At 44.9% G+C, this 21,980-nt stretch overlaps 1 protein-coding gene across 3 annotated transcripts in view; it reads right to left on the minus strand.

The window, feature by feature from the left end:
- G6PD (glucose-6-phosphate dehydrogenase) overlaps positions 1 to 21,980 on the minus strand; it is a 73,703-nt gene that overhangs the window by 35,625 nt on the left and 16,098 nt on the right. The window contains exon 1 of one of the 3 annotated variants that reach the window (XM_068248398.1): positions 11,923 to 12,074. The exons of 1 other annotated variant lie outside the window; for it this stretch is intronic. Coding sequence is in view for 1 of the 2 variants with exons in the window: in XM_068248397.1 (XP_068104498.1) it covers positions 1,640 to 1,658 (19 nt within the window). In the remaining variant the exon portion in view is untranslated. Of the gene's footprint in view, positions 1 to 1,639; positions 1,674 to 11,922; positions 12,075 to 21,980 lie in introns of those variants that run through there. One more of the 3 variants, XM_068248397.1, reaches the window with a different exon arrangement.

The raw sequence follows: 21,980 nt of genomic DNA on the forward strand, positions 1-21,980 counted from the left end.
TATGGTGAAATAAAATGTCAGAATATTTGCTATAGTAGATTTTTTAAAAATTCCTGTCCTAGTTCCAATCCTGGCTCCGCCATGTACACACTATGAAACATACAGACTGTTGTATCGCAACGCATTTACCAAGTGATAGATCAACAGTTTTCAATCTATTCTCCTCTGCTGCCTGGTATAAAATATTAAAAATTGATCCACAGAGCAGCAATCTATTTAACCAGCTCACTGATGTGTAGATGCTGGTGCAACGGAAGACAGGGAGGTTACACATTTATCATTCTGAACAGCCTTTTCCATTTACTAACCTATCACAAAGTGATGGATGGAATTGGGCTGTCATGACCAAAACTCCTTTTTTGCCAATTTTTATAAATCATTCCTGTCAGGCCAGAGAGTGTGAGGAACAGACACTACATAGTGTCCTAAATAGGGCAAATTCACATCCTGGGTTGGCAACAATGCCATCTACTGATCTGGAGGGCTCTTTCACACCAGAGCAGATTTCTGGCGTTTTGACGCAAAGTCAGAACTTTGCGTTAACCAAAGTAAAAGTCCATAGACTTTCATTTTACCTTTCACATTCAACAGTTTTAGAGCATTGCGGTTCGACACACCCGGAAGCTTTTACTCGTCCGGCACAGGCGTTTACCCGCCAGGTGAATTATAACTACTGTCGCTAATCAGCGTCGCACCGCAACATCCCGACGTCCACGCCGCAGATCATAAAGCTTGCAGGAAATCGGCTCCTGCAAGAGTTATGTAATGTGAAAGAGCTCGGAGCAGTGATTGCAGTCCTCTATCATCCATGTATCTCTTGAGAGATTTAATGTCAGCCTCCATATCCCTCTCACCTCAGGTTCTCTTTAACAGTTGGGTTAGGATAATGAAACCAGTTCTTCAACCAAAAAAAACAAAAACAAAAGAAAAAAAAAACACATGTGATACACAGGTGTGCTAGTCCCCCCACGCTTTCATCTCTTATTTACCTATTATTCCTGCATTTGTCTGTCTTTCCCCACCAGAACCCTCTTCTCTGATCTACAATACTGACATCTGTTTCATGTTCATTAACTGCCATTCAAAATGTTTACATTTCAATATTATTACCTGTAGTATGTATACCCTGTGTATGCAATGTTTAAATAAAGTTTTGTTTGATAAAAAAAGTGCAATTCCTGAAGCTGTCAGTCAGTGAGCTAGAACCAGCACGCAGCCAGTGAGGTCTGATCACCTGTCTAGCCTTGTTCCAGGCCATCAGGCAGTGAACCCTGGATCTACTGTAGATTCTATATGACAGACACTAATTTGCAATGCAGCAGCTTTGTTTTTATCTACACAGCTTCACAATAAGATCTGGCATAGGCAGCTCCACAAGGAAAGATCTGCATGACTGTGAAAGCGTGCATTAGTGGATAAGAAGATCATATCCATTATGCAAATAGGCAGCAGCGTGGAGAAGGGCTCATAGGAGAGACAGCCCCTGCTAGCTGACAGTAATGGTGGCAGTCTGGTTTGCACTGCTGCATGAGGAGGACATGCCTGTTGCTGGTAGACCAGACAAGCACCAGCAGGCTGGAGTACCAGGTGTGGTCTCGGCATTCTACACAAATGGCAGTGGCACTGCCAAGGTACATACCGCAAGTGCACAAAGCCATGGAGCCTACGGAGAGCCTAAGCAAAGAGAGCAGACCAGGCGAGGCAAAATCAGCATGAGACAGCAAAGTGCTGCACCTCTCCCACACCCTCTACACCTTTCTCTGCTACTGGCAGGTACAGCCCGAGATTAACCGCTTCACTGCTGGAGAAGAGTTTGGGCAACCCTCTCTGAGTGAGACGCTGTATAAAAGCCCATGCAGTCACAATGCCTGATCTGTCCCTGGGGCGTTTCATAGACAATTGTGTACAAGTAATCATGGAACAGCCCTCTTAGGCAAGCCCAGCTAATCAGAGTGACATCATGCCTTGCGTGAACCCTTCTGCAAAGCCCAAATTAACCCTTTGCTAGCCTAAATTAAAGCCCTTTCCAGGCAACAAACTTATTAAAGGGCAACTTTTTTTCTGATTAATTTTGGTCTAATAGGCCCCTCTCTCACACTACACTCACCCTTAGTTACAAATGCATATAAGTACCTTCATTTTTCAGTTAGGCCAGGGTCACACTTAGCAGAATCGCATGAGTTTTCCAATATGTTCTATGGAGAAAACTCGTGCGATTCTGCTAAGTGTGACCCTGGCCTTATAGAAAGACTGAAGCCAAAATAAATTCTTTTTTTGACAGGCTATTAATCTTAAGCATTATGGATAGACCTGAAATGCGGCATTCCAGCTGCAGAACAAGGTTTTATTACCCCCCCCCCCCCCCCAAATCCCCAGGGCAAAATGTGGGCAGCACTTCCTGGTAGAGGCAGAGCTTAGCGCTGTAGCTCTGCCTCTACTGGAGTCAATCTCTGCCTCTCTCCACCCCTTTCAATCTTTCACAGAGAGGGGCGGGGAGAGGCTGAGATCCGCACGCCGATTGACCCGGGCAGCAAAATCCACGACTTTGAAAGTTGTGGATGTTTGCCCCAGGATTTGGAGGGTATAAAGCCCTCGTTTTGCCGCGGGAATGCGGCATGTCAGGCCTACTCATACTGCTTAAGATAAATAGAAAGTAAAAAGATGGTTTTATAAAGGCTTCAGACTCTTTAAGAGTGGCAGCCATGTGACTGCCCTGCTGCTACCTGTAGTTGCCCCAGTGAGGGGGCAGCTCTATGTGATAGGATTAAAAAGCCGCATTTTCCCAATAGTTCATGTTGCGTTTCCGCAGTCAAGAGTAACACAACAACCATTGTGAACAAAGCCTTTGGCTCACAAAAAATATCATACGACCATCACTGACCCAGGAAAGGGCTTCTGGTTTTGATAGGTTACTGGTCAGTGGAGATTTGCATGTCAACAGAATTTTAGGGCCACTAGAGCACGTTCAGGCGCGCTTTGGAATTGCTGGCAATTGCAAAAGCGCAAGGCTAATGAAAGTTAAGGGAGGTGAGCCCACAGGAGCGATTGCAAAAAAAGAGAAATCATCATTGCGGGTCCTGCAGCAGCTTTGTAGTCCCTGTGCAAAAAGTAATTTTGCAATGATTTCACTGCCAGAGCAAAAAGAAAAAAGCACAAGAACACAAATTTGCAATCGCTCTGCAATTGCAAGCAATAAATTGCAGCACAAATGCTGAGTGATCGACTGTAAGAGATTTGCAAATGCGAATGGGTGCCCAGCCTTAAAGAGACTCAGATGAGTTTTCCTGTTTTCCTTTTCTTTCCCGGGGCTTTCTCCAGCCCCATAAGCATGGATGTGTCCCTCGCCGTCCTCCTACGAGCAGGAAGACTCTGCAAAATAAAAGGACATCTACTTATCTGGGGCTTCCTCCAGCTCCTAGCAGCTGCTACGTCCCTCGCTGCAGCTCCGCTCCCAGCCGCCGGCTCCTAGTCCCCGACGGTGCAGAGGTCGACCTAGTGAAGTCATCCTCTGACAGCGGCGCTCACGCAGGCACAGTAATCACTCTCACGTGGTGTGGAGTGTACTGCGCAGTAGTTCTGCGTAGTACACACCACATGAGTGATGGACGTCGGCGCTCAGGCAGGTGCAGTGGAGGACGTCAGCCACTGCACCATTGGGGAACAGGAGCCAACGGAGCTGCGGCGAAAGCACAGGACGGCTGCTAGGGGCTGGAGGAAGCCCGGGGTAAGTAGATCTCCTTTTACTTTGCAGCTCGGATATTCCCTTTAGGGAACCTGAACAGACTAAAAGGATTTAAAATAAACATGATATAATTGCAAATAAATATTACATACTTACCTCACCATCAGTTTCTCTCAGAAGCTCAACATTTTCTTCTTACAGCGATTCCTTCCAGTTCTGACAAGATTTTGTCAGAACTGAAATATATCAGTTGTTGTCAGTTATAACTGAAAGGACAACTGATGTGCAAGGTTACGTTCATGTTTGCCTATGGCTCAAGTGGGCGATAATGTAACAGTGTGCTAACCTGGAAGCTGTTACAGGGTCATCACCATTTTTAAAATGGAGGATGGAAAATTCCATCAATCACAGAAGGCAAACAAGATGCGTGGAGGAGACAGATTGAGGAATAGACTATGCGGGAGGCAAGTATGACATGTTTCTTTTGACTTCATTTTCAGCTCAGGTTTGCTTTAAGCACATCGCTATGGATTACCCCAAACCTCTCATTTCCCTCAGTGAGGTTCTTTTTCCAAGATGGCTACTGTACCCCACTCCTTGGAAACAGAAGGGCAGCAGCAAAACTGTTGCTATCATCTTATCTCCCCCTACATCTGATAATCAGAAATGATGGCACACAGACATAGAAGAGGCAGTGTACAACTCAGTTACTCACACTGCATTCACCACAGCACCTGGGAGACAGGAGAAGTCAATGAAAAGGACCACAAAGCAAATAGAATGCTTTAGTTTTCTTAATTTTGTTATCTCTGTCCAGAGATCTGCCAGTTGCTGGGAACAAGGTTATCACCTGGAGTTCAAAGGTTTTATTTATTCTTGTATGGTTCTGAAGTCTACCTTTCAGGTCTTTAGAACGTCTGTGTCCAGTTCGTAAGAAATGATGTCATACATCATAGGACCATCATAGGACCTTCTGAGGAGGGCAAATTCCAGAAGGCACACCGTATAATCTCTATAGTATATCGGAGTAACACCTGGCATAGTAATTCCAGATATAAAAGTACTTCGGTTACAGTGAACCTGTGGTTTGGCCCCTGCCGTGTTCTGTATCTGGCCATAGTGGAAAGTGGGCGGGCACATGCGTCCTATGTCAGAAACCCATGAGCGGGCTTGCAGCCACTTGTGGCCTGCTCACTATCTGCACACTTCTCTGGGCCTCGAGGATTACCTCAAAAGCACCGGCCTGAGCATGGGCACCGAAAGTTGCATCTACTGGTGAGACCTATGCTTGCTTTGTAAGCTGTTGCCTGATCACTGAGGGAATTGCTTGTCATCTGTGACTTGCTTGTGCATGGCTGCAATGCTATAGTATCATCCAGTCTACACAGAAAAGTGGACAGAGGAGCGCACTATAAGAATTGTACCTGGGAATACCTATGCTTCCTGCGCAAGTTATTGCGTGATTATTACATACATAGCCTTTCAAACTGAACACTGTGCATTGTGACCTAGCTTCAATGCTGTCTGTGCTCGCTTACTGAACCACTGAAAAGAGAAAATAAAATGACTCCCAATTACTGACAGAATTAAAATATAGTACTCGGGTATACTTGACAATGTCTGATATAGTAAACTACTTAGCCCGGTCCCTTGGAGTTTACTATAAAAGGGATTCTAAATCTATATTTTAGTATTTATGTATTCATTTTCTTCATTATTTATAGAGTCCCAACATCTTCTGCAGGACTGTATTCATTTCAAAATCATGTGAATGTACTGAGCTGCAATTTGGAACACGGAGCAGAAACTGCAGCCAGGTTAGATGCTCCACAAGCAGGGGAATGCCTCCTATAAACTCGGGGAATAGAAGGGACACTACTAGGAGGTACAATGTGAAATGAGCTCCCACAGTTAAAGGACAACTGTAACAAGAGGGATATGGAGGCTGCCATATTTATTTCCTTTTAAAACAATACCAGTTGCCTGGCAGCCCCGCTGAGCCACTTGGCTGCAGTAGTGTCTGAATCACACCAGAAACAAACCTGCAGATAATCTGGTCAGATCTGATAATAGTGCCAGAAACAGCCGATCTGCTTATGCTTGTTCTAGGTCTATGACTAAAAAAGTGTTAGGGCTGGTGCACACCAGGGCGGTTCTGAAGCGTTTTTTTTTTTTTTTAAATGCTTGCAGGGGAAAAAAAAAAAAAAAAAAAAAAAAAAAAAAAAAAAAAAAAAAGCTTGGCTAATGAAAGTGAATGGGCTGGTGCACACCAGAGCGGTTCGGTTTTCCCCAAACGTAAACTCCTGTCCTGCAGCATTTTTTAGATTTCTGAGGCGTTTCTGCCTCAATGTTAAGTATAGGAAAGTGGAAAACCTCTCAAAAACACTAGATCAGAGCGGTTTTCCAGGCGTTTTGTTACAGAAGCTGTTCAGTAACAGCTTTAATATAACAATATTTGTAATCTGCTACACAAAAACGCTCCAAAAAATGCTAGGGATGTTTAAAAAAATTCTCTCTAAACATGCCTAGAATCGCTCTGAAAATCTGCTTCAAAAACCTCTAGCGTTTTGCGGATCTGCTAGAGGTTTTTGGTGTGCACTGGCCCTTAGAGGCAGAGGATCAGCAGGACGGCCATGCAACCGGTATTGTTAAAAAAATAAAAAATGGCAGCCTTCATGTCCGTTTCATTACAGTTGTCCTCAAAGAGAACCAGAGCTGAAGAAGGTAAAAGATTTTCTACATACCTGGGGCTTCCTCCAGCCCCATAAGCCTGGATCGCTCCCACGCCGCCGTCCTCCGCTGCCTGTATTCGCCGGTACCGGGTTTCGTACTTTCGGCCAGTCGGCGGAAGCACGCGGCCAATTTTCCGCATCACTGGTGCCCTCTCCTTATGCTTACGCGTGCAGCGCCTTACTGCGCAGCCGCATGCGTAAGGGTATGGAGGGAGCCCCTGTGTATGCGGACAATGGGTCGCATCCGCCGGAAGTGACGGGACCCGGTACCGGCGATAGTGGAAGCGGATGCTTGCGCGTGGGAGCGATCCGGGCTTATGGGGCTGGAGGAAGCCCCAGGTATGTATGAAATCTTTTTATTTGTTTTACTGTCCTTCCTCTCTGGTTCCCTTTAAGTGCCCTGTATTATGTATATATGAAAAGAACAGTCATTTCAAAGAACAACCTCCTCCTATAAATGTATAAGGTTTTCTTGTATTGGTCAGTCAAAGTCCGCACCTGCAGCCTGTCAATGGAACAGAGTGCATTGCTCTGTAACATCAGCTGAGTTTCCATGCTGCATGAAATGTTGATTGTACATAGAGTAAAGGTGGCCACGAACGGTCCATTTTCTAGTGAAAAAAAAACGTTAAGAACGATCAGAATGGTTGTAAATCTCCGTTGGACACAATCGATAATGAACTATTATATACAAAGTCGTCCGTTGGATTTCTGGCGAATAAAAATTTGGATTTTCTTGTTGGTTGTGATAGATTGGAAGCAAAGGTTGGTTTGTTGATGGTGTAGTGAACAATTTCACTTCTGATCACAATTTTCTGAGCGCTCAAACGATTTTTCACTAGAAATTGGATCGTTAGTGGCCACCTTAACACTGCACACGTTGAGATGGAGATCTATAATCTGGCCACAGCTCACTCCCCACAAACACTACTGCACTACTTCCTGGAGATACATGAAGCAGGCCAGCTGATACTCAGCCAATCAGCAGACTGATCACATGGGGTATGGGGCACTTACAGTAGGCCTCACTCACACAGGAGGTTGAACGGCACGCTTAGCGCACAGTCAAGCCTCCGATCTGCCAGCCACTTATTTTAAAGAAACACCTTGCCCCAGAAATATGCAGGTACTGTATGTTTTCAGATAAAATAAACTGAATACATAGAAGTCCTCATGAACATTAATCAAGTCCCATGCAGAAGTCAATAACTTATTTAAAATCATGACTCCTGCTTTCCAGGCATAGGACAGAACACACACCCCAATTCTACAAACAAAAACTGCTTCTATTGCGATTGTTAACTGTTGCAGATGACTAAAGTAACAGTCGACAAGAGGCATTAAAATCCTGTGAATCTTCCCAGTCTGTGTGTATAGTGCTGATAGACAGCAGAAGAAGTTGTGGGATGTGGGTATCGCAAGCACCATCTAGTGAAAAGATACAGGAGACAAGAGCGGGATCCCAATAGTGTAGTATGTCAAAAACAAATTGGGATAGTAGAAAGTAAGACACTACTCACAAAGGTGGGTTGCAGGGGGGCAACCGACCACAGGAAGCAGGTGGAGACAGCAAACCCGACTCCACTCGGGGTGGTCATGGGGGACCTGGATGCAGTCGCTCTCCTTGGTAAAATAAAGGGGACAAGAGTCCACCGTGGTGGAAACCACGTGTGTTCTGTCTCCACCCCTTAAATGGGTGAGGTAAGGGGGTATGTTAGCACAATAAGGGTATAAGAGGTGCCCTGGTGTAGTATAAAAGCATCAAAAAACAGTTTAAAACGAAAAATAAATTTGAGGTAGCTTACCTCAATGACGAAAAAAATCTTTGTAAGCGCAAAAACCTCTGCAATTGCGCTTGCAAGTGGAAAAGGAGTCTTGGGCACTGTGCACACTAGAAGGGATGCAATCTTTTGCAATGCACAATAGCAGCACATCCCAATGTAATGCAAGGATATTCCTATGGGGTTAGCACATGGTTTGCGCTGCGACAGATTCCTTAGGGATGTGTTGCATGCACATCTAACACTTTAAAGTACTGTACACTCAAAGTGACAAGTATATGGGGGCTGCCATGTTTGTATTCTTTTAAAGGGAACCCAAACTGAAAAGGATATGGATTTTTCCTTTTAAAATAATACTAGTTGCCCAACCCTCCTGCTGATCCTGTGTCTCTTAAGGTGCATACACACATCAGACCATAGTCTTTGGAAAATGAAAGATCACAGACCAATCTTACCACCCTTCGTGTAGTATGAGAGCCATATTCTACACAGTCTTTTCTATGGAGCTGAACTCCACATCAGAAAAAAATCTTTGCAAGATGCTGCACACACAGATGCTGTACAGACACAAAAGATCAGTATCTGCAAAAGATCTGTTCCTGCCAAAAATCCATTCCTGCAAATTGCAATGATAGTCTATGAGATCTGCAGATCATCATACACACATGATTTAACTGACATTCATCTGCAGATCAAGCAATCATCCGCAGATCTGAAAATCCATCCTGGTGGATCTGATCTGCAGATGAATGTCAGTTAAATCATGTGTGTATGATGATCTGCAGATCTCATAGACTATCATTGTAATTTGCAGGAATGGATTTTTGGTAGGAACAGATCTTTTGCAGCTACAGATCTTTTGAGTGTCTACAGCATCTGTGTGTGCAGCATCTTGCAAAGATTTCTGTCTGATGGGGAGTTCAGCTCCATAGAATAGACTGTGTAGAGTATGGCTCTCATACTACATGAAGGGTGGTAAGATTGGTCTGTGATCTTTAATTTTCAAAAGACTATGGTCTGATGTGTGTATGTGGCCTAATACTTTTAGCCACAGCCCCTCAACAAGCATGCAGATCAGGTGATCTGACTGAAGTCAGACTGGATTAGCTGCAGGGGTGTGGAGTCGGAGTCGGGGCAATTTTGGGTGCCTGGAGTCAGAGTCGGGAAAAAATGCACCGACTCCTAATGAATTTAAACTAATTAAAATATGATAAAATGTTCTATTTCTCAGAAGTCAGATATACACATCTGATTGTGACTGTATATATGATGTGTACACAGGAATCTCTTATATATGCACGAAACAACATCTATGCTGTATGTATAAAGCCTGATGTGTAGATGTGTCACTAATAGAGATGGTCAAGGAGATGGAAATAATTCTGCGTTGATTCTGATTTATGCAAATGTATGCACTGTTGGCTCATGAAATCAAATAATTTGATATGTTGTTAAAATTTGGTTTGGTGACTACGAATTAAATGGTACCTGAGAAGGATGAAAAGAAAAGTTTTATACATACCTGGATCTTCTGCTAGGAGTCCTGGTAATTCAGCCAGTCAGAGCAGTCCGGCCGCATGCCGCTTCCACAGCCAGGAGCATCAGTGCTGCGCAGGTGTAGTATGCTCCTGGCGGCGGAGTGTGTGCATGCGCACTACACCAGACTGGCTCAAGTACCTGGACCCATAGCAGAAGATCCAGGTGGCGGAGGAGGACAGCGAGGGACTGATTAGCCTGAAGGGGGCTGGAGGAAGCCCCAGGTATGTATAAAACTTTGATTTCATCTGTCTCAGGTTTACTTTGTTACACAGTAGTACTATACTCTACATATGCACTCCCCACAGAGCTGCAGGGAATCCACTGAGAATGTTGTGCACATTGAACACAGAGGTGTTGTCTATCACCCATAAACCTGGTTCAGATTGTGCATGAAGACTGTGTAATAGAGGAAGAATCTCCTTATTCCCCTGCAGAGTACCTGCACATCATTCTTACATGCACCCACAGTTACATTGCCTAGGGCCAGATAGATGTTCTTTGTTCCGGTCTGTACCTTTTACAAGTACTCTTACCAAGGACTAGTTTTAGTCTATGACTAAAGGGAATAAATACGGCAGTCTCCATATCTTTCTCACTTCAGTTGTCTTTTAAAATTTCTAAGAGTTGGCAGTTAAGAGACGAATGTCATGTTACATACTTTCAATCAACAAGATTTTAAAATGCAAATTAGAGGAGTCCTAAACTGAGAAGTCGGATTTTTGTTCCGACTCCACAGCCCTGGATTAGCTGCATGCTTGTTTCAGGTCTGTGATTCAGCCGTTACTGCAGCCAAATAGATCAGAAGGACTGCCAGGCAACTGGTATCGTTTAAAAAGGAAACATCCATATCCCTCTCAGTTTAGTTTCCGTTTAAAGGGGTTCTGTAGGGGTTTGCTAAGGATAAAAACTGCCACTTACCTGGGGCTTCTACCAGCCCCCTGTAGCAGTAATGTCCCGCGCCGTCCTCCTCCGATCTGCCGTTCCCCGCCGCTGGCACCGGGCATTGTTCGTCTGTCATAGACGAATAATGTGTGCTGCCGTTCGCATCATCAGAAGCTTACTGCGCATGTGCAGCATGCAGTTTTAGTGTACTGCGCCCGCGCAGTAAGTTTCTGATGACGTAGGCAGGAGCGAACACGGCCGCACAGCCGCAGTTGGACGGCGTGCTGCGATAGACCGGGAACGGCGGCGGGGGAACGGCGGATCGGAGGAGGACGGCGTGGGACATTTCTGCTACAGGGGGCTGATAGAAGCCCGAGGTAAGTGGCGGTTTTGTATCTTTAGCAAACCCCACAGAACTCCTTTAAGCAACACCAATTGCCTGCCTGTCCTGCTCCTTGGCTGCAGTAGTGTCTAAATCACACACCTGAAACAAAGCATGTGACCAAACCAGTCCGAATTCAGTCAGATCTCCATGCTTGTTCAGGGTCTATGGTTAAAAGCATTATGCCCGGTACACACCATGCAATTTCCCATCAGATTTTGGGCCAAATTGATCATTTCCAACCGATCAGTTCTGATTCCTGATTGACTTTGTACAGAAATGATCGGAAAATCGATCAGAAATCAGATTGGACCTGTTGGCAAATATCAATTTGACAAAATCTGATTGGCAATTGCATGGACAATGTGTATCGGGCATTAGAGACAGAGGATCAGCAGGACAGCCAAACAATTTATATTATTTCAAAAGTAATGCATCAGCCTCCATATCCCTCTCACTTACATAATCCACTTTATGTAGAGTGCTTCTTTAAATCTTTGTAACAAAGCAAACTTCCCTAAACCCAGAAGTAAGCCTCCTCACTAATTACCACCTATGTGGAAACGTGGAAACTCTACAGATGGCATCTTGAGCCATTCTGAATTAGAGTAGGGTGCTCAGAACTGCACGATCATCATGAACTATCGAGGAAGTAATCATAGCTCACACACAACATACACACAAAAAATACTAAGCCTGGTTTGAGTTCTGTAAACAGCACTGAGGCTGTATAGCTGAATAATTCTGCAGAACAGCACCCGTTCGTTCCCAAGCCTGTGTACAGAGTGTGCCAGGGGTTTATGTGTAATGGGGGCCTGGTAACAAAAGGCAGAACCCCCCAAAACTGCTTTCTCTAAACTCAGCTGAGCAGACAGACATGGTGATCAGCACAATAGCAGAGATGGATCTAGGTCAGTTACTCACTGTAATGGGGTCTTCTTCTGCAGTCTCACTGGTCCAGAGGTTTATGGGGAGAGAGGGAAGTGTGCTGTCAATGTGATCGCATGATGCTGCCACCTCTGTGTATATGAGGTAGGGGTGGGTCTGGGGGAGGACTATGGCATCTCCCTCCCCAATGAACATATGTGATCACACCCCAATTCTGCATTCCCCCAGTGTCTGGTCCTGCCCACAGCTTCCCCTCCCCACCCCTGACATGACAGCATCCCTCCTCCTGCCTGGCGAGCCTCCTTTCTCGGCCACTCCTGCTGCTGCTAGTGCTAGGAAGTCTAGGCTCTGACCAAACCTGCTGGTTTCACTGAACAGCTAATAATAAAAAGCAGAATCTGCTTGGTAGAAGTATCCATTCCAGTGTCAGGATTCCGCTTGTAAAGCACAGAACAGTGACTACAAGGACAAGCTGCTGCACTCACAAAAGAAATAATGGGTTTCCCTTAGTTTTCTAGGTAAAGCAACCATTAATATTAGAGACTTTAACCACTTCAGAACCAGAGCTGGATCAAGGCAGTTGCCTAGGGCCTAGAGAGCGAACACTAGGAATCCAGCGCAGGAGGTTTGGGTGCAGCCGGCACCACCATAGACCGTAATAGGAATTATGGCTATATCGGCGCACACGGAGTAACTTCGGCGCTGTCAGAAGACTGAGCTGAAGTTACTATTAAAAACACTGTAATTCGGCCGCCAGCAATCAGAAGCTGAATTACATATTTCCCTACCATCAACTTTGATCTGGAGGGGGAATAGTAATTAAAGGGGTTCTTTCGCGAAAAAAGTAGGCAGTTAAAAAATGTGACAGATGACAGGTTTTGGGCCAGTCCATCTTTTTAAGGGGGATTCTCAGGGCTTTCTTTGTTTTCAACAGCATTTCCTGAACAGCAGTTTAACTGCCAAAATAGCAAGATACCAGCCGGCCTCCCTAAGGGCCCTTTCACACCAGACGGCTTTTTCGGCGTTTTAACGCCACGGCCGAAGTTGGCATTTTCCTAGGTAAAAGGAAAGTCCATAGACTTTCATTTTAACATTCACACTTCAACGCTCCCAGGCGCTTTTTCTGGACCTACCACTGCGTTTCTCATTACAATTGATACTAATGTATGGGCGTTAAAACGCCTTGAAAACGCCAGCAGCCAAAACGCAGCGTTTTGCCTTTTCTCTGCTGCCTGTAGTGTGAAAGAGCCCTAATCACTTGCACACTATTATGTCAGTTAGATTTTGCAACTGTTGTTCAGAAAATGCTGTTGAAAACAAAGAAAGCCCTGAGAATCCCCCTTTGGCTCAACACACACCATACAATCTAGGTTGTACAATCTTCCACTTTCATGTAGTATAAGAGCTTATCCAATCAATCATTCAAGGTATTTTCAATCTGTTGGCCCTTATACTACATAGATTTGGTAAATCTGTACAACCAAGATTGTATGGTGTGTGTTGAGCTTTAAAAAGATGGACTGGCCCAAAACCTGTCATCTGTCATATTTTTTAACTGCCTACTTTTTTCGCGAAAGAACCCCTTTAACACCGCCAGTAGTTGTGCAGGAACAGGGTAAGCCACAGAGGCGCTCTACCTGGTTTATGACCTGATTTTGCACCCTCCAAATAATCGTTTGCCTGAAGAAGCGGGACTGTTACCCGTGAAACGCGTTGCACTTTTGGAGTTACTAATAAATGTTACTTTAGACTGTAAGTAACCTGTCCATTGTCCGGCCATTTTTTTCAGAAGGGAGGTGAGTCCACCCACTTCCCCCTTTTTAACAATTTTAACTAATTTTATTCTGCTTGGCGCCTCTGTTATCATATTTCAATATCATCTAGTCCACCCTTGGTGGAGGGGTGTATCCCCATTTTCTCCTATCTACAGAGAGCGACTTTTTAACCTGAGCGGGGTCAGGTTACAATTCTCCCCGCCGGCCTTTCCAGTGGTTGCCTTTGTGGCGACCCACCCTTGTGAGTATAATCATCTCATTTATTCACAACAGACCTCTCCATATTAACATACTGCACCATATTGGGCTCTCGGTTTCTCCCCCATTTTCAAGGGTAAGCCATGTATCTGCTATACCCTGCGCCCAAGTCTCCTGGCGGCATTTTTTTTATAGGTATGCCTAGAGAGAGTCTAGAGGCCTGGCAGATGCTAGCACTCACCAAATCTTGCTAAGCCAAAAACTGCTATCTTGCCTAGGGTACCATTTCTGTTCAGAACCATGCTACTGTACTTGAAATCTAGGTCGTCTCTGTGGACTTTAGTTTCTGACAGCGCGTCAAATGTTTACAGCAGCTGTCCCAATGTCCCCTAGGTGGGTGGGGAGGGATTGGGCGCAGGGACTGTTGCTATGAAAATCTTCATGTCAGAAGCTAACATCTACAAACCATGGATTTCCAATAACGTGGTCCTTAAGTGGTTTTTAAAGAAAACCTGAACTGAAGATTAAGGCTTCTTGCACACCAAGACATTGCATTAGGTGGCACGTTAAGGTCGCATAACGTGCACCTAACACAACGTATGGTGCTGCAAGAGCCGACGATAGAGTGAGCCGCGTTAGGCGGCTCGAGTCCTATAATGTCTCCCAGAGTGGCGCTGATTGGCCAGCGGGACCACGTGATGCGGAGCGAGACACTCCGCATCACGTGGTCCCGCCGGCCAATCAGCGCCCGCCAGGGCAGTGAATATTAAGTAGCCATGTGCGCGGCTACTGTAGCTGGCTCTCCCCGCCTCCTCTCCGCCCCCCACTGCGCATGTGCAAACAGTCTAACGCGGCTATAGCCGCTCCAACGCCGTAGCATGCTGCACTTTGCACAGAACGTGCAGTGTTACATGTAACGCAACGTGGGCTGTGTGAACAGCCCACTTGTGTTACATTGCTGTGCGTTGGGGGAGCGTTACAGGCGCACTAACGTGCGCCTGTAACATCTTGGTGTGTAAGCAGCCTTAAAGTCAAACTAAACACTTCATACTTACCTAATGCTACAAGCGGCTTTATGGCGCTCCTCTCACCCCAACTTCTGATGAGTCATACGTGACGAAACTAGTAAGGCGTGGCCTCTAGCGTGGAGCCGGCGGGGAGACACGATCGAGCTCATCCGGACTACTGAGGACTTTTATCTTAATGCGCATTGTTTGTTGGAGAAATGTGAGTGCACTGAAATGATTTTTATTGTTTAAATAAAACCGGTATTACGCTATGTTAGCGTTTGTATCAAGTTTTTAGGAGCAACAATCTGGGGAAGACCTCACCGTTACAAGCGCTGTTGCTGGTCTTCTAACGTGATCAGCCACATTATCTGGTGAGCGGCTACCATTTTCATTGTCCCTGGCTGGTGGAGGGAAATTCCTGTTAGCACATTTGTGTTGCACTTGTCGGGTGGTGAGATACCATTTTTTGGACAGTATTACGCTATGTGCACCCTCTGTTTGAGTTCCAGATCCAGTTAGTCTGAAGATATCTGGTGACAAGAGATTGCAGACATGTGCATTTGCTGATCTGTCAAATAATCAGCCATCTCTTATGGTGAGAGTATATTGTGCGAACTTTGTTGCTGAAAGAGACCTTTTTTTACTCCATACTGAAACCAATAACTGATGTTGAGCGCCTGCACACTCTATGTACAAACTTCATACTTACCTCCCGTGTACTGTAGTCTACCCATCAATCTTTTCCTCCTCTCCTGCGTAGTTTGTCCACTGATCGATGGAATTATCCGTCCTCCATTTTGAAAATGAACAGATGAAGCTGCAAACGAATATTACATACTAACCTCACCGTCAGTTGCTCTCAGAAGCTCACCATATTCTTCTTACGTTGATCCCTTCCAGTTCTGACAATATTTTGTCAGAACTAAAATATACCAGTTGCTGTCAGTTATATATCAAAAGCTGTCAGCTACAACTGAATGTGCAAGGTAATGTCCATGTTTCCCTATGGCTCAAGTGGGTGATATTACAGTTTAACAGTGCGCTGACCAGGAAGGTGTTATGGGGTAATGGTCATTTTCAAAATGGAGGACAAAGAATTGAGAGGAGAAAGATTGACGAGTAGACTACACAGGAGGTAAGTATGACCTGTGTATGGTTATTTTGACTTTATTTTCAGTTCAGATTCTCTTTAACCAGTTAATGACAACGTATGGTATTAAAACGTCATGTTAGAGCCTGTTAACGGCAACATGGCGTTTTAATACATCGCGCGTTCCCGCCGCCGTTCCGCACGTGTGCGTGCTGCGCTAGTGAACAGGAGTGCGCCATCTTGTGGCCAAAAAGTATATTACACTCACATACACATACACATCCTACTAATATAATAAATGGGAAAGTTCGGATGTTTGGATGTTTGTTACTCGATCACGCAAAAATGGCTGAACGGATTTGAATGAAATTTGACACACACATAGTACATTACCTGGAATAAAGTATAGGATACCTTTTATTCCCATAACCAAAAAGGGGCAGAGACAAATACAAATTTCACTGGAAAATGTAAACTGCAGCCATTCTTACACTGTTAATGGTAGGGTTCTGGGTGACGGATTAATATTCAGAAATGTGGGTGGAGCCTATAAAAGCCAATCAAAATTCACCTATTGATTTTCAAAGGGAATATGTAATTGCTGCCATTCTTGCACTGTTAATGGCACAAGCCTCAAACCTGGTACAGTTGATCATTGGGTGACTGGGGTTCAATTTTTAGAAAGGGGTGGAGCCACAGCCAATTAGATTTGTTTCATTCCAATGCAAATTATTGATGTCAAACACCGCAAAGCTCACAAACTTGGTAATTGAGTAATTGATTAGTTGTGTGTTAGGGTTTGAAAAGTGGGCACAGCCAACACCAGCCAAATACATAACTGCGCAACACAGGGTCATAAGTGGGCGGAGACAAATACAGATTTTACTAGGCAAATGTAAACAGCAGCCATTCTTAAACTGTTAATTGTAGGGTTCTCAAACTTTGCACAGTTGGTTACTGGGTGACTGGGATTAATATTCAGGAAAAGTGGGTGGAGCCTACAAAAGCAAATCAAAAATTACCTATTGGTTTTAAAGGGGAATATTTTATTGCTGCCATTCTTGCACTGTTAATGGCACAAGCCTCAAACCTGGTACAGTTGATCATTGCGTGACTGGGGTTTAAATTTATATAAAGGGGTGGAGCCACAAACAGCCAATCTGGTTTGTTTCATTTTAATGCAGGTTATTGATGCCAAAGACCACAAAGCTCACAAAGTTGGTCATTGAGTAATTGATTAATTGTGTGTTATGGTTAGGAAAAGTGGGCGTAGCCAACACCAGCCAAATACATAATCTGGCAATGCTGCCGAGTCATCAGTAGGTGGAGACAAATACAAATTTCACTGAGAAAATGTAAACTGCAGCAATTCTTACAGTATTAATGGTAGAGTTCTCAAACTTTGCACAGTTGGTCACTGGGTGACTGGGATTAATATTCAGAAAAGTGGGTTGCGCCTACAAAAGCCAATCAAAATCCACCTATTAATCTTTAAGGGGAATATTTAATTGATGCCATTCTTGCACTGTTAATGGCACAAGCCTCTTGCACTGTTAATCACCTGTACCTGGTACAGTTGGCCATTGGATGATTGGGGTTCAAATTCAGAAAAGGGGTGGAGCCACATCAAATCAGATCTATTTTATTTCAATGCAAATTATTGATGAAAAAGACCGGAAAGCTCGCATACTTGGTCATTAAGTAATTGAGTAATTGTGTGTTAGGATTAGGAAAAGTGGGTGGAGTCAACACCGGCCAAATACATACCCGGGCAACGCCGGGCGTCCAGCTAGTACACAATATTAATAAAATTCATTATTTACACTTCCAAAGCCCCCCCCCCCCCTGTAAAAAAAAAATCAGCTTAAAAAAAACCCGTAAATAGTTGCCTTAGGGACTCCGCTTTTTTAATCTATATTTGAGGGAAAATTACTTTTACTTTATTACATATGGGCTTGTTATTATGGACCGGACAAAAAAAAACCCCTATATTTCAAAATATTATATTGTCGCCATACATTGTGATAGGGACATAATTTAAACGGTTTAATAATCGGGACAACTGGGCAAATAAAATGTGTCAGTTTTATCCACAGGAGAACGTTTAATTTTAAAGTATAATGGCTGAAAACTGAGAAATCATGATTTTTTTCCCATTATTTTTGCATTTTTCCCATTAAAACGCATTTATAATAAATTCTTAACAAAATGTACTACCCACAGAAAGCCTAATTGGTGGCGAAAAAAAAAACAAGGTATAGATAATTTTCTTGTGATTAGTAATAAAGTTATTAGGGAACAAAAGGAAGGAGCACTGACAGGTGAAAATTGCTCTGGTCCGTTAGGGTAAAATTGTAAACTGGTTAAATTGTAATATCACCCACTTGAGCCATAGGGAAACCCTGACATTGCCTTGCACATTCAGTTGTAACTGACAGCAACTGGTATATTTCAGATCTGACAAAATCTTGTCAGAACTGGAAGGGATCACTGTAAAGGGGCCCATACACTGGTCGATTTCAGCCTTCGATCGATCCTATAGAATCAATCTGAAATCAATTCTTTCAAATCAGCAAATCGATTGATTTGAAGCAAATTTTGATCGATATGCTCTGACAGGATGGAAAATCTAGGTCGATCTGCTGCTGAAAGCAGATCAATGGCCCATAGAGTTGCATTGGATCTATTGGTGCAATAATGCATTTAGATCGATTTTGAATAGATTTCCAATAGATTTCATACTGAAATCTATTGGAAATCTGTTCCTAGTGCGTGGCGGACGTGTGGCTGGACGATAGAGATAGAGATAGAGAGATATAGATAGATAGATAGATAGATAGATATACACACATGCTGATATCTGCTTTGGGTCCCTGTAACAAGGACCCAGATGTAAGTGAATTTTTAATGATATTGTTTGTTTTAAACAAATTTATATTAAACTCAAGATAGATACGCTTAGATGAGTCTATCATTGTTTTTTCCATGTATACTTTGATTTACTTTGAGGAATACTGCATATAAGAGCCTGAAATATTGCTGATACTCGTATGTAGAGAGGAGGCCAGCTGGGAAGATACCGGCCGCTGACCTTATTATGCTATGCTGCAGACCCTGTAATTAAGGTCTGTAACAATCTGGTAAGCACATCTATTTTCTATGGTGTTCGTGGATGTGTAGGACTAGCGCTGAAGGTTTTATATATAATAATGCATTTAGATTGAATAGATTTCCAATACATTTCATCCTGAAATCTATTGGAAATCTGTTCCTAGTGTGTGGCACACATCAGATTCCTGTTAGATTCGAGTTCATAGGTATCTGACAAATCTATCTGGTGGTCAAATCTGCTGCAAATCTATAAGTGTATGGCCACCTTAAAAAGAAAATGGTGAGATTCTGAGGAACTGACAGTGAGGCAAGTATGTAATATTCATTTGCAGCTACAGCATGTGTTTATTTTAAATAAATTTTACTCAGCTCACGTTCCCTTTAAACTAAAAAGTCTACCATGAGGTGTGTTAAGGAAGCCTGAAGGGTAAACAGTGTCCTAAATGCAGTGGTGTAGCAATAGGAGATAGAGGATGCGACCAGACCGGGGCCCCTGGACAAGGAGGGATCCACTAGGGGCCCTCCATCCATCTTATTAGCTTTTAATTGGGGTTATGCTGGTAATGAAGACCTCTAGATTTGCAGTGCTAATCCTTAAACAGTTTCCTTACTCTTATTACACCTCTCTGACACTGCAGCTGTCCTTTGTAGGTTTTGGGGCTCCACATCAATAGAGTGCTTGGGGCCCCATGTAAAACTCGCACTGGGGCACCAAGCCCCTTAGCTACGCCACTGCCTAAATGAGTACTTACCTCAGTAACAGGAAGCCTGTGGATAATTCAGTGGCTTACCCGATCATCCTCTCCTCCACTGATCCAATGCTGGGACCCCCTCCACCAGAGGCTTCCCACATCCTCCAGACCCCCACTGGTCGCCGGAACCCCCTGGAAGTTTTGTAGCCGGGCACCTGTCCATGAACGAGCAGGGCGCCTTATACCTACGCAGTAGCACCGAGCTGCTTGGGCTCGGCAGAAAAACACGGTGCATGCACAGTGCAGCCAAACTCGTTCATGGACAGGGGGCGTGGCCAAAAACTTCCAGGGGGTCCCAACGTCCAGCAGTGGTCCAGCGGAGGATGTGAAAACCTCTGAAATGCTAGAGGTTTTTCTCAACCAAGGCAAGTATCAGATTTGTTTTTTTCTTTGAAACTTACAGGCTAGTTTCACAGTAGCTGCTGTGTTTCCTGTAACTGCAGGAAGTCAACAGATGGGGAAAGCAGCTTGGCACGTTATCCATGCGTTGCATCAAATACAGTTAGCATGCAGTGAAGCATACAGTCAATGAAAAGTATGCGTCACTGTTAACTACTTGCCGACTGCTCCACGCCAATTGGCGTGAGCAGTGCAGCAGCCCCAGGGCCGCTCAACGCCCATTAGCATGAACAACTGTTTATGGGGCTAGCAGGAGATCGCGCGCAGGTTGCGCGGCATCTCCTGCTCGGGGGGGGGGGGGGGGGGGGGCGGAGCTCCGCCCTGCCTTCAGTCTCCCAGCGGCCGCTTGGGAGACTTAGACAGCGTCTAATTGCTTTGTACAGCGCTGTGATCTGCAGCAGCGCTGTACTGGGGACAGCCGTGTGACACGGCTGGCCCCCTGGGACACAGGGAAGTGATCCACTGTGATAGGCTGAAGCCTATCACAGCCGATCGCGCTGATTGGCTGGCGGGGGAGGGAGGGAAATAAAGTTAATAAAAAAAAAAAAAAAAAAAAAAAAAAAAAAAAAAAAAGCAGGATTTTAAGATACATAGATATTTAAAAAAACACACAAACGGGGGGATGGGGGCAATCAGACCCCACCAACAGAGAGGCCTGTTGGTGGGGAGAAAAGGGGGGGGGGAATCCACTTGTGTGCTGAGTTGTACGGCCCTGCAGCTTGGCTTTAAAGAGACTCTGTAACAACAAAAACCTCCCCTGGGGGGTACTCACCTCGGGTGGGGGAAGCCTCCGGATCCTAATGAGGCTTCCCACGCCGTCCTCTGTCCCACGGGGGTCTCGCTGCAGCCCTCCGAACAGCCGGCGACAGAGCCAACTGTAATGTCAATATTTACCTTTGCTGGCTCCAGCGGGGGCGCTGTGGCGGCTTTCGGCACGGAAATAGACGGAAATACCCGATCTCCGTCGGGTCCGCTCTACTGCGCAGGCGCCGGAAACTTGCGCCTACGCAGTAGAGCAGACCCGACGACGATCAGGTATTTCCGCCTACTTCGGAGCCGACAGCCGGCAGAGCGCCTGCGCAGGAGCCAGGAAGGTAAATATTACGTCACCGCTGCACGGAGGGCTGCAGCGAGACCCCTGACGGATGGAGGACGGCGTGGGAAGCCTCATTGGGATCCGGAGGCTTCCCCCACCCGAGGTGAGTACCCCCCAGGGGACTTTTTGTCGCTACAGTTCCTCTTTAAAGCTGCAGTGGCCTATTTAACTAAAACTGGCCTGGTCACTAAGGGGGTTTAGCACTGCGGTCCTCAAGTGGTTAAAGCACACATTTTGTGGTAACACTACATGCAGCGTGTTCCCATGCCACACCATTATAATGCAATGCACCTGTCGCATAGGTGGTACATTGCAACTAGCCGCGTTACAGAGCGGCCATTATGCCGCATTGTAACGCACCACTGTGAATGTAGCCACATGTTTGCTTACTTTACATGAGCTTGGTTAAATGTGAGCAAATAAAACGTGCATGCACACATATATTAGTATGTATATTGTATAACTACAAACACTTGTGGGGTCCTGGGTCCCCACCATTCTGCACTGCTTCTTATTGCAGGCCTGGACTGGGATGCAGTCCCCAGTGTCCATGCACTAGTTCCTGTGCACTTGACTACACAAGCTCACAAGTATACATATACAGTGCACAGGGATGAGTGCATCTGAAGTAGGCATGTGCAAGCTCTACTGCTCATGCCAAGG

The sequence above is a fragment of the Hyperolius riggenbachi genome, chromosome 8 (genome assembly GCF_040937935.1).
Source record: "Hyperolius riggenbachi isolate aHypRig1 chromosome 8, aHypRig1.pri, whole genome shotgun sequence".
Classification (NCBI taxonomy): Eukaryota; Metazoa; Chordata; class Amphibia; order Anura; family Hyperoliidae; genus Hyperolius; species Hyperolius riggenbachi.